This window comes from Ascaphus truei, chromosome 2 (assembly GCF_040206685.1).
Source record: "Ascaphus truei isolate aAscTru1 chromosome 2, aAscTru1.hap1, whole genome shotgun sequence".
NCBI lineage: Eukaryota > Metazoa > Chordata > Amphibia > Anura > Ascaphidae > Ascaphus > Ascaphus truei.
This window is the reverse complement of record NC_134484.1, coordinates 171,888,485-171,905,496: the sequence shown is the minus strand read 5'-3', so window position 1 is coordinate 171,905,496 and position 17,012 is coordinate 171,888,485. Positions and strand designations below refer to the sequence as shown.

The following is a 17,012-nucleotide window of genomic DNA, read 5'->3' as shown; positions in this document are numbered from 1 at the left end:
CACACACTGAGACACACACACACACACTGAGACACACACACACACACTGAGACACACACACTGAGAAACAAACACACACACACTCAGAAACACACACACACTGAGACACACACACACACACACACACTGAGACACCACACACACACACACACACACACTGAGACACCACACACACACACACTGAGACACACACACACACACACTGAGACACACACACACACACACTGAGACACACACACACACACACACTGAGACACGCACACACACAGGCACACACACACAGGCGCGCGCGCACACACACAGACGCGTGCGCACACACACACAGACGCGCGCGCACACACACACAGACGCGCGCACACACACACAGACGCGCTTCAGCACAGATGCGCAGACACGCGCAGGCGCACACACGCAGACACGCACGCAGACACAGACACGCACGCAGACACAGACACGCACGCAGACACAGACACGCACGCAGACGCACACACAGGCGCACGCGCAGGCACAGATGCACGTGCAGACAGACGCACGCGCAGACGCATGCGCATGCACAGACACACGCGCATGCGCAGACACAGACACATGCGCAGACACACGCGCAGACGCATGCGCAGACAGACACACGCGCAGACACACGCGCACGCGCAGACACAGACACGCACGCGCAGACACAGACACACACGCACGCGCAGACACAGACACACACGCACGCGCAGACACAGACACACTCGAGCGCGCGCAGACACACTCAAGCGCGCGCAGACACACTCGAGCGCGCGCAGACACTCGAGCGCGCGCAGACACACTCGAGCGCGCGCAGACACACTCGAGCGCGCGCAGACACACTCGAGCGCGCGCAGACACACTCGAGCGCGCGCAGACACACTCGAGCGCGCGCAGACACTCGAGCGCGCGCAGACACACTCGAGCGCGCGCAGACACACTCGAGCGCGCGCAGACACACTCGAGCGCGCGCAGACACACACACAGAATTCACACTTAGTATAAATATAAAAGTGCAAATAGCTGATACAGGGGGTGTGTGCCGAGCACGCATGTTCTAAGTCAAACTTCTTTGCATTTTGTCACTAAAATTGTGGTTTAATTTAATACATCACCATCACAAACACAATTTCTCTGACAAAAGACAATGTTTCACTTAAAATGCTCGTGCTCTGCACACACAACTTATTATTATTATTATTTTCCCTGTGAGTTAAAAAAACACATCACTGCATTTAAAATGCTGCTTCTGGCGTGTAATTTGGTGAAAAAAAATACGTTTTTTAAAAATGCACACGAGGCTTCTTTGTGAGTTATGGTTGAATCTACCCTGAATCATCCCACATCCACTGAACTTATTCCCTCACTTGCTGTCTCTGTAAGTCTCCCAACGTACACTTAGATTGTAAGCTCTCTGGGGCAGGGATTTCCTTGGTTATTGTATGATTTTGCTTGTTGCACTTATTGTTTTATAATTCTCTGTACTGTATTGTCTCTGTAGCAAAGTGCCGAGTACACTGTGGGCTCTATATAAGTAAAGATATACATACTTCTCTCCCCATCATACCCATCAGTGATATGCATGCTGTGCGTGTTTGTCTCGGAAGGGAAGGGCCGGGAGCCATTGACTAACTTTGAGTGTGAGATGTGTGGGCAGCAGAAGCAGGTACAGACCTTCCTGTAAAGACATGTACTGTAGTGTAAAGCTCCCAGCTCCTCCTCATATCGCACGAAGACAAATTGATGGTTCTGGGTATGGGCATACAGGCGGAACTGTTGCCAAACGTACCTCCCTATTGCTCCGCCCGATGTGAGGAATGTGTGTAAAGATTTGACACACTTTTTTAGGTTTTGATGTCTGGAGGGATTCATTTTGTGCATGTGGTGTCCTTATCTAGTAACGCTCCGCTCTCCTGTGGGTTATGAGAGTCAGGTTTCTGTGGGGCAATGACAGAGAGAACCAGTACGGGAATAGATGTGATAAAACTATAACTATGGGTAGTTATTTCACTTTGAGATGGAGGTTATGGAGTGGGAACCACTGATTTTAAAGTATCATTACTTTGGGATGAAGGAGTGGCTCAGTGAGTAAAGACACTGACTGGCACTGAGTTTGAAACTGGTTCAATTCCCGGCGTCGGCTCCTTATGGCCTTGGGCAAGTCACTTTACCTCCCTGTGCCTCAGGCACCAAAAACATAGATTGTAAGCTCCACGGGGCAGGGACCTGTGCCTGCAAAATGTCTCTGTAAAGCGCTATGTAAAACTAGCAGCGCTATACAAGAACATGCTATTATTATTATTATTAATTATTACTTGTATTACTTTTTAAGGCAACAATCGCCACATTTTAACTCTGTAAACAAGTCACATTTAATGGCCTAGCAAGAGACTGCACTTCTGACGCATCCTAATCACTTAACCTCTCTCCGCCCCTACGTGATGTAGGAAGAAGTTTGACTTTCAAAAGCATGTCGGTAAACAATTTAGTTAGGTTATTAATGAGCCTGTTCACTGGCCCGGGCCCTGCTGTGCTTTGCAGCGGAGGGACTTTCGGGTACTGTAGGACACCACAGATGCATTGTATACTGTACTGTATTATTTCAGTTTGTAATTCTTGCACTAGAGCTGCGCTTTCGTCTTTGCTTCCAGCAGAGGGAGCTCCTTTGGCTGCCAAGATGCGAAGCTCATTTGGCCGGCTGCAAGTTCTGCACATACGGTTAATGGGAGAGACGGGTGAGATTAACCCTTTCAGAACCACCAGCATGCCCAAAGGAATTTGCACTTTTTTTGCAATAACATTTTTTTTTTTAATTATTTTTGTGTATCCCGGTAAACCATACGCTGTCCTTTGGAATAAGTTGGTCTTGCGTTCCAGGCACCTCTGTCGGCAGAAGAGTTCATAGGTTTTTGTGCACACACTATGTGGTGCCATCATTTTCCAGCCAGCGAGGCAGCAATTTCCAAGACTTCATGTTTCATTTACCATTCATTATGCTGATTGGAAACAAAGATTATAGAGAGAGAGAGATAGATATAGTGATATAATTGAAGGGGATTTATTGTTCTGTTTCTGCTCATTCTCAGAATGTTAAAACTCTGGTGGAATGGCAGCTCCCAGTTGAGCTTCCCACACGAGTGAGCCATGTGCTGCTACATTGCTCCAGGCGTGTTATAAGGCGGTCTCCTGTATTCCGGGGCTGTATGGAATTCGTGTGTGTATAACGCCAGCTGGATCACTGCCTGTAGATTTTCTGTAGGTCGGTCAGGTGGCTGCTTGTTACTGTGGAGTGTGGGAATCCTACTGACTTGGCTCACAGAGGAATGCTGTGGGGAAGTTCTCCAGTTCTCAGACTGTGCTCTTTCTGGGGTAAAAGGATCAGCCCCTCTGCTCAGCAACACAACTAAACCATTTCTAGTGTTGCCACGTTAACTTTTAAACACAAAGAAAGGAATAACGGCAAAGTTACATTATGAAAACTTCCGATTTCATTTGTGTTCCTGTAAGAAAATAAGTTGGTTGCAGTTTCTTCCTCTAGAGCAATTAGGAATGTTGTTTATTTCCCTAATGGTGCAAGCGCTGAAGGAAGAGTTCATAAGTGCGTTACTTAGGAAATTAAATAGAAAGACAGAACAATGGATACATCGTTATTTTAGTCTGTGCAAGCAACCTTCAGAATTGCTGGCAAAATTAATTATTTAGTATTGCTTTAAAATTGCATTACCTCTAATTTGTAGAGAACAACAAATAATGTACATGGGCGAGAGGCTCTGTATGTCTGATCTTCCTCCCAGTCCTGGACAAGCCTGCAACACTTCAATTTACCAAAAAATATATATACTTGTTTCCAAGCATGTCCTTGAGTAAAAGTCGGCAAAGCATGAGACTAAAATTAGTCATTGGATTTCGTAGTGTATGCCAGTGTTTATCAACCAAAGTTCAGTATCAGACCATGCTGCCACAGACCAACCTGGAGGTGTACTGTTGATTAAATATTCTGCATTAGGCCTACATATCAAATAATTTAAAAAAAAAAGTATTTACAATACAATTTGCAGACATTTGCCATGCCAAAAAGTCTATTTCAAATGTGTTTTTTTTTGTAGCAGCTAGTGTTTTCCCTCCCTTTACAGAAATCAAAATGGCCACCAAAGCACTCGGGTTCTGCAGGCCAGTAGGGAGCTACAACGCATAATGTTGTGGCTTCCTATTGGATAAAGAATGTGTGATTCCTATTGGATGACTGCAGAAGCCATCATTGAAAATTCAGGAAATAAACTGGCAACTAAAAGTGTAAGTAGTTCAGGAACCGGGTCTCCGGGAGCTAAAAATAGCGAGGTGAAGCTCCGAACCCTTCCCCCCACTTCCAATTCTTTAAAAATGAATGAATAAGTAAAATGGGTGGAGTTGCTGCTTTTAACATCTTTTGAACATTGTGTCTATTGGCCCAAGTCATTGACCAGATTTATTTTCACACAGAATATCTCCTGTAATTTACCATAGTCTAAACCTAACCAGCAGGTAATCGGATATACTCCCGTCTGCTGCTAGGTCACCATTTGTGATGAGAAAAGAGGCGAGGCTCGTCGCTAAAGCTTTTCCTCAACATATGGGTGTGAAACTCCATACTACTCTATGCATAAGTGGCTTGGGTAAGAGATCTTTAGATGGTGTTGAGGACAGCCATGTTAAATTATGCGGCATCCCAGATCCACCCCACAAAAACTGGCCCGGCACAAGTATGCATGCTTGGCTAGGTCATTAAATACATGGTGATCTCATTGCTAAATAGCATGGTTCACCATGAAATCCAGGCTTGCTTAATATTTTAAAATATTTGAGGAAAAGTTAGGAAATTGCTTGAGTAGCTAATTCCATACCATCCTTTTTCATATAAAATATAATCAAGACTAAATTCAACAAATGGCATTTATAAACCGTTTAATTATAATTGAGGTGGAGCAAACAAAATTGACCATCACTATGTCCATCTACCATCTTCAGTTTCAATAAGGGAGAAATTCATGTTAAATGTGCAGACTTTGAAAAGTGATTTCAAAGTACTTCTGATGTAAAAATGTAAAATACTGTACGCAATTCCTCGGTTACAATCTAAGAACATTGTCATTTAGTGCAAGTCGGCCGATGTGTGACTGCATATTTTGTAGTCATCTTAATGTGCCCGGGTATAAGAAATGAGCTGGCTGACCATGTCTACCGGACCATTTACTGCTGGACTGGTTTGCCGAATCTCCTCGGTATCTCTGGCACACTGCATGTTCAAGATCAGGTGTAAGCCTAAATCTTAACATTTGCAATCATTTTTGTTGGGTCTGTCTATTCTACTATTCGTATTCTCCAATGTATTCGAAACCACAATGTAAGTCACCTTTCATGGTCAAATTATTTTAAATCCATTTTAGTTCAGATTTCTAGTAGCCCTTTTTGGTATTGGAGAAGTGTTGTAGGTTGGCCTGTCTTTGAATAGACAAACAAGAGACTTGTACATAACGTCTCATTACTCAAAGCGCTATGTACATTAATGGCGCTATATAAATAAAGACATACAATACATGCAAGTAAGAGAGCTCGGAGTTTGCAAATGCTCTGTACAGGCACACCCCGCATTAACGTACGCAATGGGACCGGAGCATGTATGTAAAGTGAAAATGTACTTAAAGTGAAGCACTACCTTGTCCCCACTTATCAATGCATGTACTGTACTGCAATCGTCATATACGTGCATAACTGATGTAAATAACGCATGTGTAACAAGCTCTATAGTCTCCCCGCTTGCGCACAGCTTCGGTACAGGTAAGGAGCCGGTATTGCTGTTCAGGACGTGCTGACAGGTGCATGCGTGAGCTGCCGTTTGCCTATTGAGCGAGATGTACTTGCGAGTGTCCTTAAAGTGAGTGTCCTTAAACCGGGGTATGCCTGTACATGTTAATTTCCTATATGAAGAACCTTTTTTGTTGGTCCATTTTTAAGATCTACGTCAACATAGGGAAGAAAACAACAAATAGAAAAGCTGATTGAAATGCAGTCTGTGCGAGAGACCGATGATTCTCCTAGGTGTGTGCATTGCTTTATTTACAATTACTCCATGGGGGAAATTGCCTAATCTAGACACTGCCCGGCCTCTTTAAAAGGATGATACACATTAACAAGTTATTGGCCAGGCTCCCAAGCTGCCTGAAGTGAATTTCTTCTTAGTGGAAGCAATTCCATCTTTGAAGTGTTTTCCAGGGCCGTTTGTTAATGTTCCCTGGCTCCCAGAGGAAATAACACGCTAGAAAGCACACAGAGCAGAGGCCGGAGTCTGAGACCATGTGCCCCTCCAGGAACCTGGCAGTGTGTGGAATTCAGTGTGTTTATATACACTTATCTGGCTAAGCCTTGGTATTTTTCATCTGGCAGACATTCCTTGGGAAAAAAGCAGCTGTGTAAGCAGTGTGAGTGGTGCTGCCCAGTGCAGTTTTTAGAAGGTCTTTGATTTCATGTCCCGTGCACATTAGAGGTTGGACATTTAACGGTTGTCTTTAAGTTAATGGTACCATGTAACGCGGCAGACAGGCGCTAGTCCCACATGTATTGGATTTGCTGTAACAGGATAGCGCTCCGGAATATCCTGTGTTATCAATGGTAGACATTGTTTCATGTATCGTTGTCCTTTAAGGGTTAGTTAAGGAATCGCACAGAGATGCAGGTTTGAATGCTGCAGGCTTTTCGACTTAAAAGAAAATCGCCATTCCACTGAAATGAGAAGTTGCTGGAGGATGTGACGGTCAAATCTGATTAGGATGAAAAGGAAAGGGGCCATTTCTAAAATACTACTTATAACCCCTCTGCTGCCATATGTTACCAGCCTTCCCGAAAAGGATTAACATAGCGAAGTAGGACTCTCTCTTTAAAAACCTGTGTCTACCTGTGAGACTGTTGCTAGTTCTGCTGGAGTGTCTGCCACAGTTTAGTTGGTGGTAGATGTTGGATGGTGATAGCCTGGTGAATCCTTTGGTCACACATGGGTCCGACGTGGCCTAATGGCAGTAATTAGTTTAACAGGTTAAATCTCTGTAATTGATTGCAAGCTCCATGGGCCAGATCTTCCTTTTTAATGTAACTTTGTTCATCACATCCCTAACGTACTGCGCTGTAAACTATGCTGGCGATCATATTGATAACAATTGATGCCTTTAAAAACAGTCACTTTTGAGGTTTGACTACATTGCTGGAAGGTTGAAAATGTTGCTAGCTCTCCAGTTACAGTGAGGACAGGCACACAGGAGAGGAAAATCTTAGTTGTCACACATCAGTGATGATGGAATCTGATATCGGTGAGCACAGCGCCTCCCTGTCAGAGAGCCAGCTAAAAAGGAAGAGGTGGTGAAGACTTGGTTACCCAAGCTTCAGGTTACAAACATTTACAGTATAAACTTTCACAACTTGTTTTGTTTTGTTTTTTTTAATGCCTTTATTTTAAACCTTTTCATATTCCTTATTTTGTATTGCTGTATTTTTTTTTTATTTTTTTTTTAAACATTTCATAATGTTCATTTTTGGGAACTACAATTTTAATACCCAGTGCCTCATTCATAGCTACAGGACATTATTCCAAGTAGCTATGAGAAAGCCAAATATAATTTCCAAACACTTGCCCATGGGCATAACACTGTTTTGGGAGCACGAAGGAGATGCCAAGAGTATTGCAAATTTCCTGTCGTTTGTGCCCATGTTTTTTTTGCTTTGCATGTATTACTGTTTCACTGCTGGAACTACATTGGGAAATATTTTGGTATCTTTGGTTCACCAGGCCCAGACCCACTCTTCCCAACTCCAAAATCCAACTAAAATGCCCATTTCCTAGAGAGCTTTCCATTAGAACTTACTGCAATGTTGGATGCCATCTCACAAATCGCGGAATTCATATGCTACACTCCTTTTATTGACAATGATAAACTCATCTTTGATTACACACACACTTACACTTATGATATCCTGTTTGATCTGTTTTTCCGCTCGAATACACTGCACGATAGTAAGCTTTTCGAAACATTTGTTTCCATTTATTACAATCGCACTAACCCTTGTATTATTGACCTTGTAATGTCTTGTTCAAATCAATGTATCTCCATTTGTACAGCTACATGTTCAGCACTATGAAATAATAAAGGGGAAAAAACACATAGGCCGCGCGTATAGTGCCGTTACCCGTCGCCGCTAGCGAAAGTTATATTTCGCGTTGCGGCGGCGTCGCAGGCTTCTGGACATTTGATTGGTTCAGGGGCTGTCACATGAGGCGACAGCCCTTGAAAAATCAAATATTGCCAGCTTCCAAATTTGGTGACGCGACATCGCTCCGTCGCATTGTCGCGGCGGCGGCAGCAATGTATTTGTTTTTGGGCGACGTCGCCCGTCGTGGGCACTATACACGCGGCCTTACAGAAAAGTCTATGCATCACACGAGTTCTACACAGGTTGTCTCTTACTGTGCTAGGTGACACCGTAATACAGTGGGTGCTTTGTCAGCTGGGGGACCTTCTGGAAGAATAAATTACAGCAGCTCTTCGTTTTTCTGCTTTCATTTTCTCAAAGGACAAAACAAATCCTGTCGCCCCCAAAAGATCATGCTCCGTTTCACATGTGAACGTTTGTAAAGCTGCAATTCTTACTTCAGCCATAACGGTGATCCTTCAGTTCAGAACCACTGGCTTAGAACATGCTGTGTGACTGCTGATTTGCAGGTTTTAGTAATGTGTTCAGTCTTGGTGCATATTAAAAACAATATATTAAATAGTTGTTTGCCTGAAGCGTTCACCACGTTGGGGCCTTTGCGGAATTCAATATTTATTGATGCCCTTAATGCTTTGTGGAGATAAGGTAAAGAACCTATAAATGCTTTTACTAGCTTGCCTTAAAAATAATTATATCTGAGAGAACAAGAAGGCTGTACAGTATACATGTGAAACTATGATCTCTCCTTTTTTTTTTTTTAAACTAATTTCCTGTTGGCTCATTTTTTATAAATTGTGTATTGTGGCATGTTATCAATATGCGAATTGATCCATATTCTGCACACTTTGTGCTTCTGACATGAACTTGACAACTGGTCTGGTAAACTTTTGCTAACAGAATGACCTGTAACTTCTTGGAGTAGAGCAGTATTGGCCAGTCTAATGTCTTGTGTAGCTGATTTTCTATTTAATATTTTAAATGGCTAATCATATTCTTCCTCCTTTTTATGGTTACTGTTACAGCCGGTCTAGGAGCAGGTTGCTGTTTTGCAAAGACGAAAAAACAAACGTAACTTCTGTCATGCTTGTCCTCTGTTCTGTTCCGTTTCAGTTGACTGAATTCCTTCCATAAGCAATAAAGTAATGACTATGGATTCATTTAGATCAGTCCTTCTCAAACCTCTTCTCAGGAGCCATGAGCCAGAGCGATTAATAAAACTGCAAATTTGGTGCACTGACCTGTGTAAAATCATTAGTCATAAATTTGTGTTGCTGGAGATTCTAGAGGAGAGTTTTGAGAACCACTACTTTTTAGATACTCAAATACCGACATGTATCTAATTATCACTGGTTATACAGTTACCATTACTAAGAAATACGTTTTGTTTTTTTTCTGTTTGCAGAAGAAGTAGACTACAGCACCTTTGGGACGGCTACATTAAACAGGAAGAAGAAGGCCTTGGTGACGCTTCGCAATGACAGCCTCAGGAACCGTAAACCTCACATTAACATCAGCATGCCCCATGACTTTAGACCGGTCTCCTCCATCATTGACGTGGACATACTTCCTGAGACACACAGACGAGTTAGGCTTTATCGGCATGGATGTGAAAAGCCACTGGGATTCTATATTCGGGATGGCACTAGTGTCAGGGTGACGCCTCATGGTTTGGAGAAAGTGCCGGGGATATTCATTTCTAGAATGGTTCCTGGAGGTTTAGCAGAGAGCACAGGTCTGCTAGCTGTGAATGATGAGGTTCTGGAGGTGAACGGTATTGAGGTAGCAGGAAAGACTCTTGACCAGGTAACGGATATGATGATTGCGAACAGCCACAACCTAATTATCACGGTCAAGCCTGCAAACCAAAGGAACAATGTTATCCGGAGCAGCCGGATGTCTGGAAGTTCAGGGCAGTCTACAGACAGCACGGCCAGTCACCACAGCTTGCCGTCTGCTCACCTTCTGCAGAACTTCCACCCAGACGAGATGGAGAGCGACGATGACGCCGACATTGTTATTGAGGGTAGTCTTGAGCCCCGCCACATTCCTAAATCTCACAGCCTCCCTTCGGGCAGCCTGTCGCGAATCAACGGCAGTAGTATGAGCCACAGGCTGGAGAGAGACCTGGTGCTTAACCATTCTGGGCGGGAGAGCAATGGCAGTATCCACAAAATACTAAGCAGCTTAAAAGCTGACCCACGGAACAGCTTAGTAATTCCCAAAGGAGGCATTGAGGAGGATGGTACTGTTATTACGCTTTAGGTACTTCCCAGGACTGCCTGACATGGCAGCCAAATAAAGTCTGACACTTGCAGACATGAAGACGAATACAAAAACGATACTCTTTCAGACCTTGAGTCTTACGTAAATGAACAGTTGCCTATGTGAGTTAGACATAAAGTGGTCAAAATGGTACATATCGAAATTAATGTCATGTATGTTTATATTCCAGTTCCAGGCTGTGGTTGCGTGTTACTGGAACATCTATTTCCTTGGATAAACTTGTGGGTGATAGCTGGCGTCTGTGAAAATGATCTCCTCGAGCCTTCCAAACTGCACATGTTTTGCTACCAAAGCATCACTTGTTTTTCATACTGTATCCACTGCAATACAAAACCAGTCCAGCTTCTGTAAATAAAGCACCCCAACCGTTTAACATTCAATTCAGAAGAGAATTAGCAGCTGGGTACGCTTCACATCCCAAAGGCACTCTGCCCCTTTGTCTACGGTACCTCTCTTGCATATAGCTGTGTGTAAATTCTCTACAATCACACAAACATGTTGCGGCTCATTTGTCTGATAATTAAGAGAAAAAAAACATATTTTTAAAAAACACTATAGATCTATATTTTCTAAATCTAAAAAAAATAAAAAATAAGTTTTCTATGGCTATGCGTTTTGAAAGCAATAGCTGGCCGAATAAGATTTCTATATTTTTGTGACACCGGAAGGTGAGGCAGAGCCCATGTCGGGTTGTCTTGGTTCTACAGCACCACTTGCTGGTCAACAGTGGTAGACTCTGGACAAAACATTTGTGGGAATGGAGAAACCTGCTTCCTCCTAACACGTTTGATTACTGTAGAATAAGTGTTACATGCTGTGCTGTATCATGACTGTTATTGACTCTTTTCTGATGGGATAACAATGGAAAATTATTTATTGGTGATCAAAAATACCTACTACGCTGTTAACGGTTGTCCCCTGTGGTATGATTACAGTATGTCTTTTGGGGAGAATTATGGACGGGTCAAAATCTGTTTTTTTGTTTTCATTTACAGGAAATGTTTTAGCCTTATCTACACATCAGAGACAACATAAAATGGGATTACTTTGTTGATATATCTGGGAACTGTAATGAACTGCAGAAGCTATAGTATTTTTTTCTGGTTTCTTTCAGTATTATTCAACTTTTTTTTTTTTATTTTTTTTATTACCTGTAAGACCAAATTGAACAGAATGAATTAGTTTCCTGATATGTCTACAAATAATATATATTTGAATTCAAAGCCAGGCTGGTACCATGGACTTAATAAGAGCCAGCTTTGTTATAAGACGACTTAAACGTGGCTAACCAGGAGACTTAATTATTAACAATAAAAGGGGATCAGAAAATACCACTATTTTTTTTTTTTTTTAAAGATTGTCATATCAATCATGTAGGAACCAAAATATAACACTATGCTCTTTTCAACTTCTACTTTTGTTTGTCTGTGTCATTTGTGTTCTTGCTTTTTACATTTTTCTAGCATGGTTTATTAAAAACAAAAACGTGGATTCTTTTTTTTTTTTTGCTATGGGAAAAGATCAAGAAAATGTTAAGTGATAAATATAAAGGTAACATACATTCCATTTGTTTTTCTAATTTAAGACCTGACGTGATATGGATTTCCAGCTTTGGTTTTTATACATTCTTATTTTTAAAAGGAACACATTAAATAAAGTAAGAATAATAACTTAAGAATTTTTTTTTGTATTTTCTTTGGCTTGCTTGTCAGAGAGACTGGCCGATTTTAAGATGTATGTTCTTAGGTGTGGAATTGTGTGTCTTGGTCTTCCAAGCTCCGTACAGTGCTACAATAAGGAATACTTCTTGTACTGCTTTTCATATAGCCACAACTACAGTAACATGGGTGTTTTATTTTGGGCAAATACACCAAGTCCATCAGCTCCAGCACCTCCTCTTTTATAATTACATTGATCTGAGATTAAGCAGAAGGGTCTATTCATTGACCATTTTATGGTTTTGTTTCTGCCACTAATTTCAAGTTTTTTTTTAGGGTGTCTTTTCACACTGGTTCATATTCTAAATTCAATACCTTTTACTGCCAGAGGAGGTAAGGCAATGCAATGCCCCTCTGGCACTGAGGGGTTAATATATTTTTCAATGATGCCTTATTTGTATTACACGGTTCAGGAGTATCTCATGTTTGGTGGTCTGCATTCAGTTTGCAAGTGTGTGGACAATAGCCACATCCTTACTCAGAAAAGTTGCTTGATCAAGCATGGTCTCTACCCTTTAAAATGTTGTGTTGATGCCTTCTAGTAATTATTTCTAAATAACGGTCCCATGCCGGAAGCTGGGCACAGCGTGCTGACGGAGGCCTGGTGAGCACCTGGGTCAGAGAGAAGCAGAGTGATGGAGAGGCAAGCCCACAGCTAGCGAGAACCGAGGGCTGGTGGCAACCAGAGAACCGGCAGCTGGGCAAAGAAGTTGGGCGTGACATCTGGCCGGGCTACCCACAGCCACCAGGCCTGGGACTCTTGTTCCGACTCTCCCCCCCCATCGGCGGCCCTTATCGCACTGCAATACCTAACATCAATGCCAAGAGACTCACGGCAATAGTGAAGTCAATGGTGGTGACAGAGAATGCAGTTTCACTGAATAAACCAATTCATATACTGTATAATTAGTACAATGGCCAATATTTATTAAGCCGTCTTCTGCCATAAGATAACAGGCACTAACTTAAATGAGCTGTAAGGCGACTTCTAGCACAGGAAGTATTACTTGGTAAATAGAGGCTAAAACCTTCCATCTTTAAATATTTCAATTGCCTCTAACAGATATTGCACAGTTCTTGTAGGCAAAAAATGTGAGATGTACAGTAGATGCATACACAGTGAGACAAAGTATATGGAATAGGTAGCACGCAACAATGAGACCGTTTGAGTAATGTGTCACAGGTGGTGCAAGAACAAGGAAGGACCTCGAGCCCATCAAAAACAATACTTTCCAAAATCCCAAGGGGGTTCCCAGCACTCCAAATTAGACACAGGTAGAAAAAAGGCAGTGCACTGCCTAGAAAAACAGGGGGAGGCTCACGGAAGCCAAAGAAAATATTTATTTCATAAAAAGATTATCCTGGTGGATACTTGCTGTGGCTAGGGGGGGACCTTTGTCTAATTTTTTTTATGAAATAAATATTTTATTTTGCTTCCTTGAGCCGCCTCCTGTTTTTCTAGGCAGTGCACTGCCTTTTTTCTACCTGTTCCTGCTTCTTATACTGGTGGACGGCATGCTACTTATCCCTGCTGTGGAATACTTCCCTGGATCCTGGAATTCAAAAGTGAGTTGTATTTGTGGGTTGCCATACCCCTTTTATTCTCACTATATGGGACATTAGTTGTACTATTATTTATTGGTGCCTGTGGCATTAAGTACTAGTCCCTCAAACCCTATTAGGGTAACTTTATTGCATTATACAGCTTATTGGGAGTTGTTCAACTGCAGATGTTCAAATATCAAAGGACTTGTTTTTCTGATGCACTTGCGTTCTACACATCTCCATATTAGACAGAAGAGATTTGGATATGCCAACAAGTCTTTATATAGCAGAACAACACAACACAAATGACACGATAACAAAAGTACATCATGAAATATTCTGATACATTAAAGGACACAGTCCCAGTGTGAACATAAAAATAACTAGAGGTAGAGAAGGGGACAAGGGGGAAGGGAAGAAGACAAAACACCATAAAAGGGGAATGAGCAATAAATGAACGAGGGGGGCAACGTTTCAGTGGGGGGGGGGGAGGTGAACCCTTTCTGGCCCGTTCCCAAAGAACAAATGGGTCTTTGTTACTTCCCATGGTGCCCTACAATTTAAAAACCTCCCTCAAAAGTATATCCATAGGGGTGTGACCCCACGTGATGTTATTTAGGATAAATGGACCTAAGTCAGGGATAATAGAGAAGCCCAGAATTTATTTTTTTATGGATAGTGTCTAAATCAGAACTGTAAGAAATAGCGTCTACTGCCAATGATTACGGATTATGGGGTTGATGTTACGGTAGCTCCGCTGAGCTTTAGAGCTGAGTAGGAAGTCCCAGGCAAACAGGCAGTGCAAGTCAAAGAGTCTCTGGAGCAAAAAGGGCGCCTGGTAAAAAAATAAAAATAAAAAAAAACTGCTTTACATCCACGTTGGGTGGTGACATTCAAGGGAGGCGGTGTCTAGGGCAGCCGATTGGACCCTCAGCACGCAGCGTCACAATATGGGAGGCACCAGCCACAGCGCTTCGGTTATGGCGATGTGACTGCATCAACACTCAAGCCAGTAATGTCATCGGGTGGGGGCCTGTCACCAAAAAATCCTCCATGGAGATGAGGAGTAGCCAGACGTCAGACCGTGGAAATACAGGCGACAGAGCGTCCTGGTTGCTAAGGGAACGATCCGATGCGCTCTACTGCCCAGAGAAAAGCCCATGGAAGTGTTGTCTCAGCAGCGGGTCCATTGTGGCATAAAAAAACCCCACAAAAAAATACCGTAATCAGCAGTTCAGTAATAACACTGAACATATGTAAATAAAATATCACACTAATTCAGATTATTGTGACTATCTAGTACCCATGCTCAGTGAAATATCTGTAGTTGACAATGACATCTCGCACAGTTGGAAAACTAAGTACAAACACTGGTGCCACTAATTATAAACCTAGTCATTGACAGATGACAGGAGCAGGTTATGTCTCTCAGTATAGAACATGCAATTGCTCACATGGAGGCAGCAATCGCACCAATGGTATACTATGGGTGGTAATGTGTGTAGGGTAGTGGTTGGTGATAACCATGGCAGCCAAGGAACGAGCAATAGCATAACTAGACCTTCCCCTACTTAAAGTAGGACTTTTCACCTTTTTCCTTAGACTGGTCTTGACTGTTTATTGTGCCGTTGCTCCTTGCCTCTGACGTGTGTCCCCACTCACGGGGTCGGCTACCCGCTATAGTCTAGCATGTGAGCAATTGCATGTTCTATACTGAGAGACATAACCTGCTCCTGTCATTGACTAGGTTTGTAATTAGTGGCGCTGGTGTTTGTACTTACTTTTCCAACTGTGCGAGTTTTCATTATCAACTACAGATATTGCTCTGAGCATAGGTACCGAGTCACAATAATCGGAGTGTGTGATATTTTATTTACATATTACGGTATTTTTCTCTGTTTTTTTTCCTGCTACACTGGACTTGCTGTTGAGACAACACATCCATGGGCTTTTCTCTGGGCTCTATACTGCCTGGTTGTTCTCATAGCAACCAGGACCCTGTGTGTCCTGTTTCTCCACGGTCTGACGCCGGGCTACTCATCTCCATGGAGGATTTTTCTGAGACAGGCCGGCAACATATGAAATCACTACCCTGCTTGAGTTTTGATTCACATCACCATAACGTAGACTCTGTGGCTGGTTCCTCCCATATTGTGTGTTGAGTCTTCAGAGTAGGACTTCCTACTCTGCTCTAAAGCTCAGTGGAGCTACGCCTAACGTTAACCCCTTGTGGGATCTTTGTCCAGCTATTGTTTAACTCTTAACCTGTATGCTCTGATTCTCAAAATTGCTTTAACTCTGTTATCCTTGAATAGTCATTGGCAGTCAACATGGGTCAATTTAGCCTAAATAACATCATGTGGGGTCACACCTCTCTGGATATACCTTTTGAGGGAGGTTTTAATTGTAGGGCACCAAGAGAAGTACCGAAGACCCATCTGGTCTTTGGGAAAGGCCAGAAGGGGGTTCACCCGCCAAAACATTGCCCCCCTTGTTCATATATTGCTCACTTCCCCTTTTATGCTGTTTTATCTTCTTTCCTTCCCCCTTCCCTCCCTCCTCTTAGTTATTTTTATGTTCACACTGGGACTGTGTCCTTTAAAGTATCAGTATATTTCATAATGTACTTTTGGTATTGTGTTATTTGTGCTACGTTTTCTTTTGCTATATAAAGACTTTGTGGCATATCCAAATCTCTTCTGTCTAATTTCAGTGCTGGGAACCCCCCCGGGATTTTAGAAAGCATACACATTAAAACTGCAGTTCAAGCAGCCGTTTTTTAAAATTAATATATATTTTTTCCTATTCAATATGTGCATCAATACAATCTGCACACCGACGTGATTAGCTAAACTGCAGATCGATTCGTTCTCCTGTAATCGATCGCTTGCTCCGGGTTCTTTAATTCAGTTCTTGCACAGCATTGTGGGCAATGTAGTCCAGCAGCAATAGTAAGTATAAATGGCACAAAACTGTTTGTAAAGAGTATATAAATATTATTTTGCTTCTGGTGCATACCTTCTAATGGTCCCGGCGTCCCAAAGCTGGACTTGATAATAGGCACAAAATAGAGGAAAAGAAGGAGCACACAGAAGACCTGTTTTGAGTTTGAAAAAACTTCAATAAAGTATTCACAGCATCAGAGCTAATAAAGGTAACGTTTCAGGACTAATGTGTCCCTCAGACCCAGCACCAATGTAGTCCAGCAATATTATGTGACTGGGC

At 42.6% G+C, this 17,012-nt stretch overlaps 1 protein-coding gene across 1 annotated transcript in view; it reads left to right on the top strand.

Moving 5' to 3' along the window:
* PARD6G (par-6 family cell polarity regulator gamma) overlaps positions 1–12,204 on the top strand; it is a 99,933-nt gene extending 87,729 nt beyond the window's left edge. The window contains exon 3 of the mRNA XM_075585564.1: positions 9,644–12,204. Within this exon, the coding sequence (XP_075441679.1) occupies positions 9,644–10,503 (860 nt within the window). The 3' untranslated portion in view covers positions 10,504–12,204. The remainder of the gene's footprint in view (positions 1–9,643) is intronic.
* Positions 12,205–17,012: the final 4,808 nt, after the last annotated feature.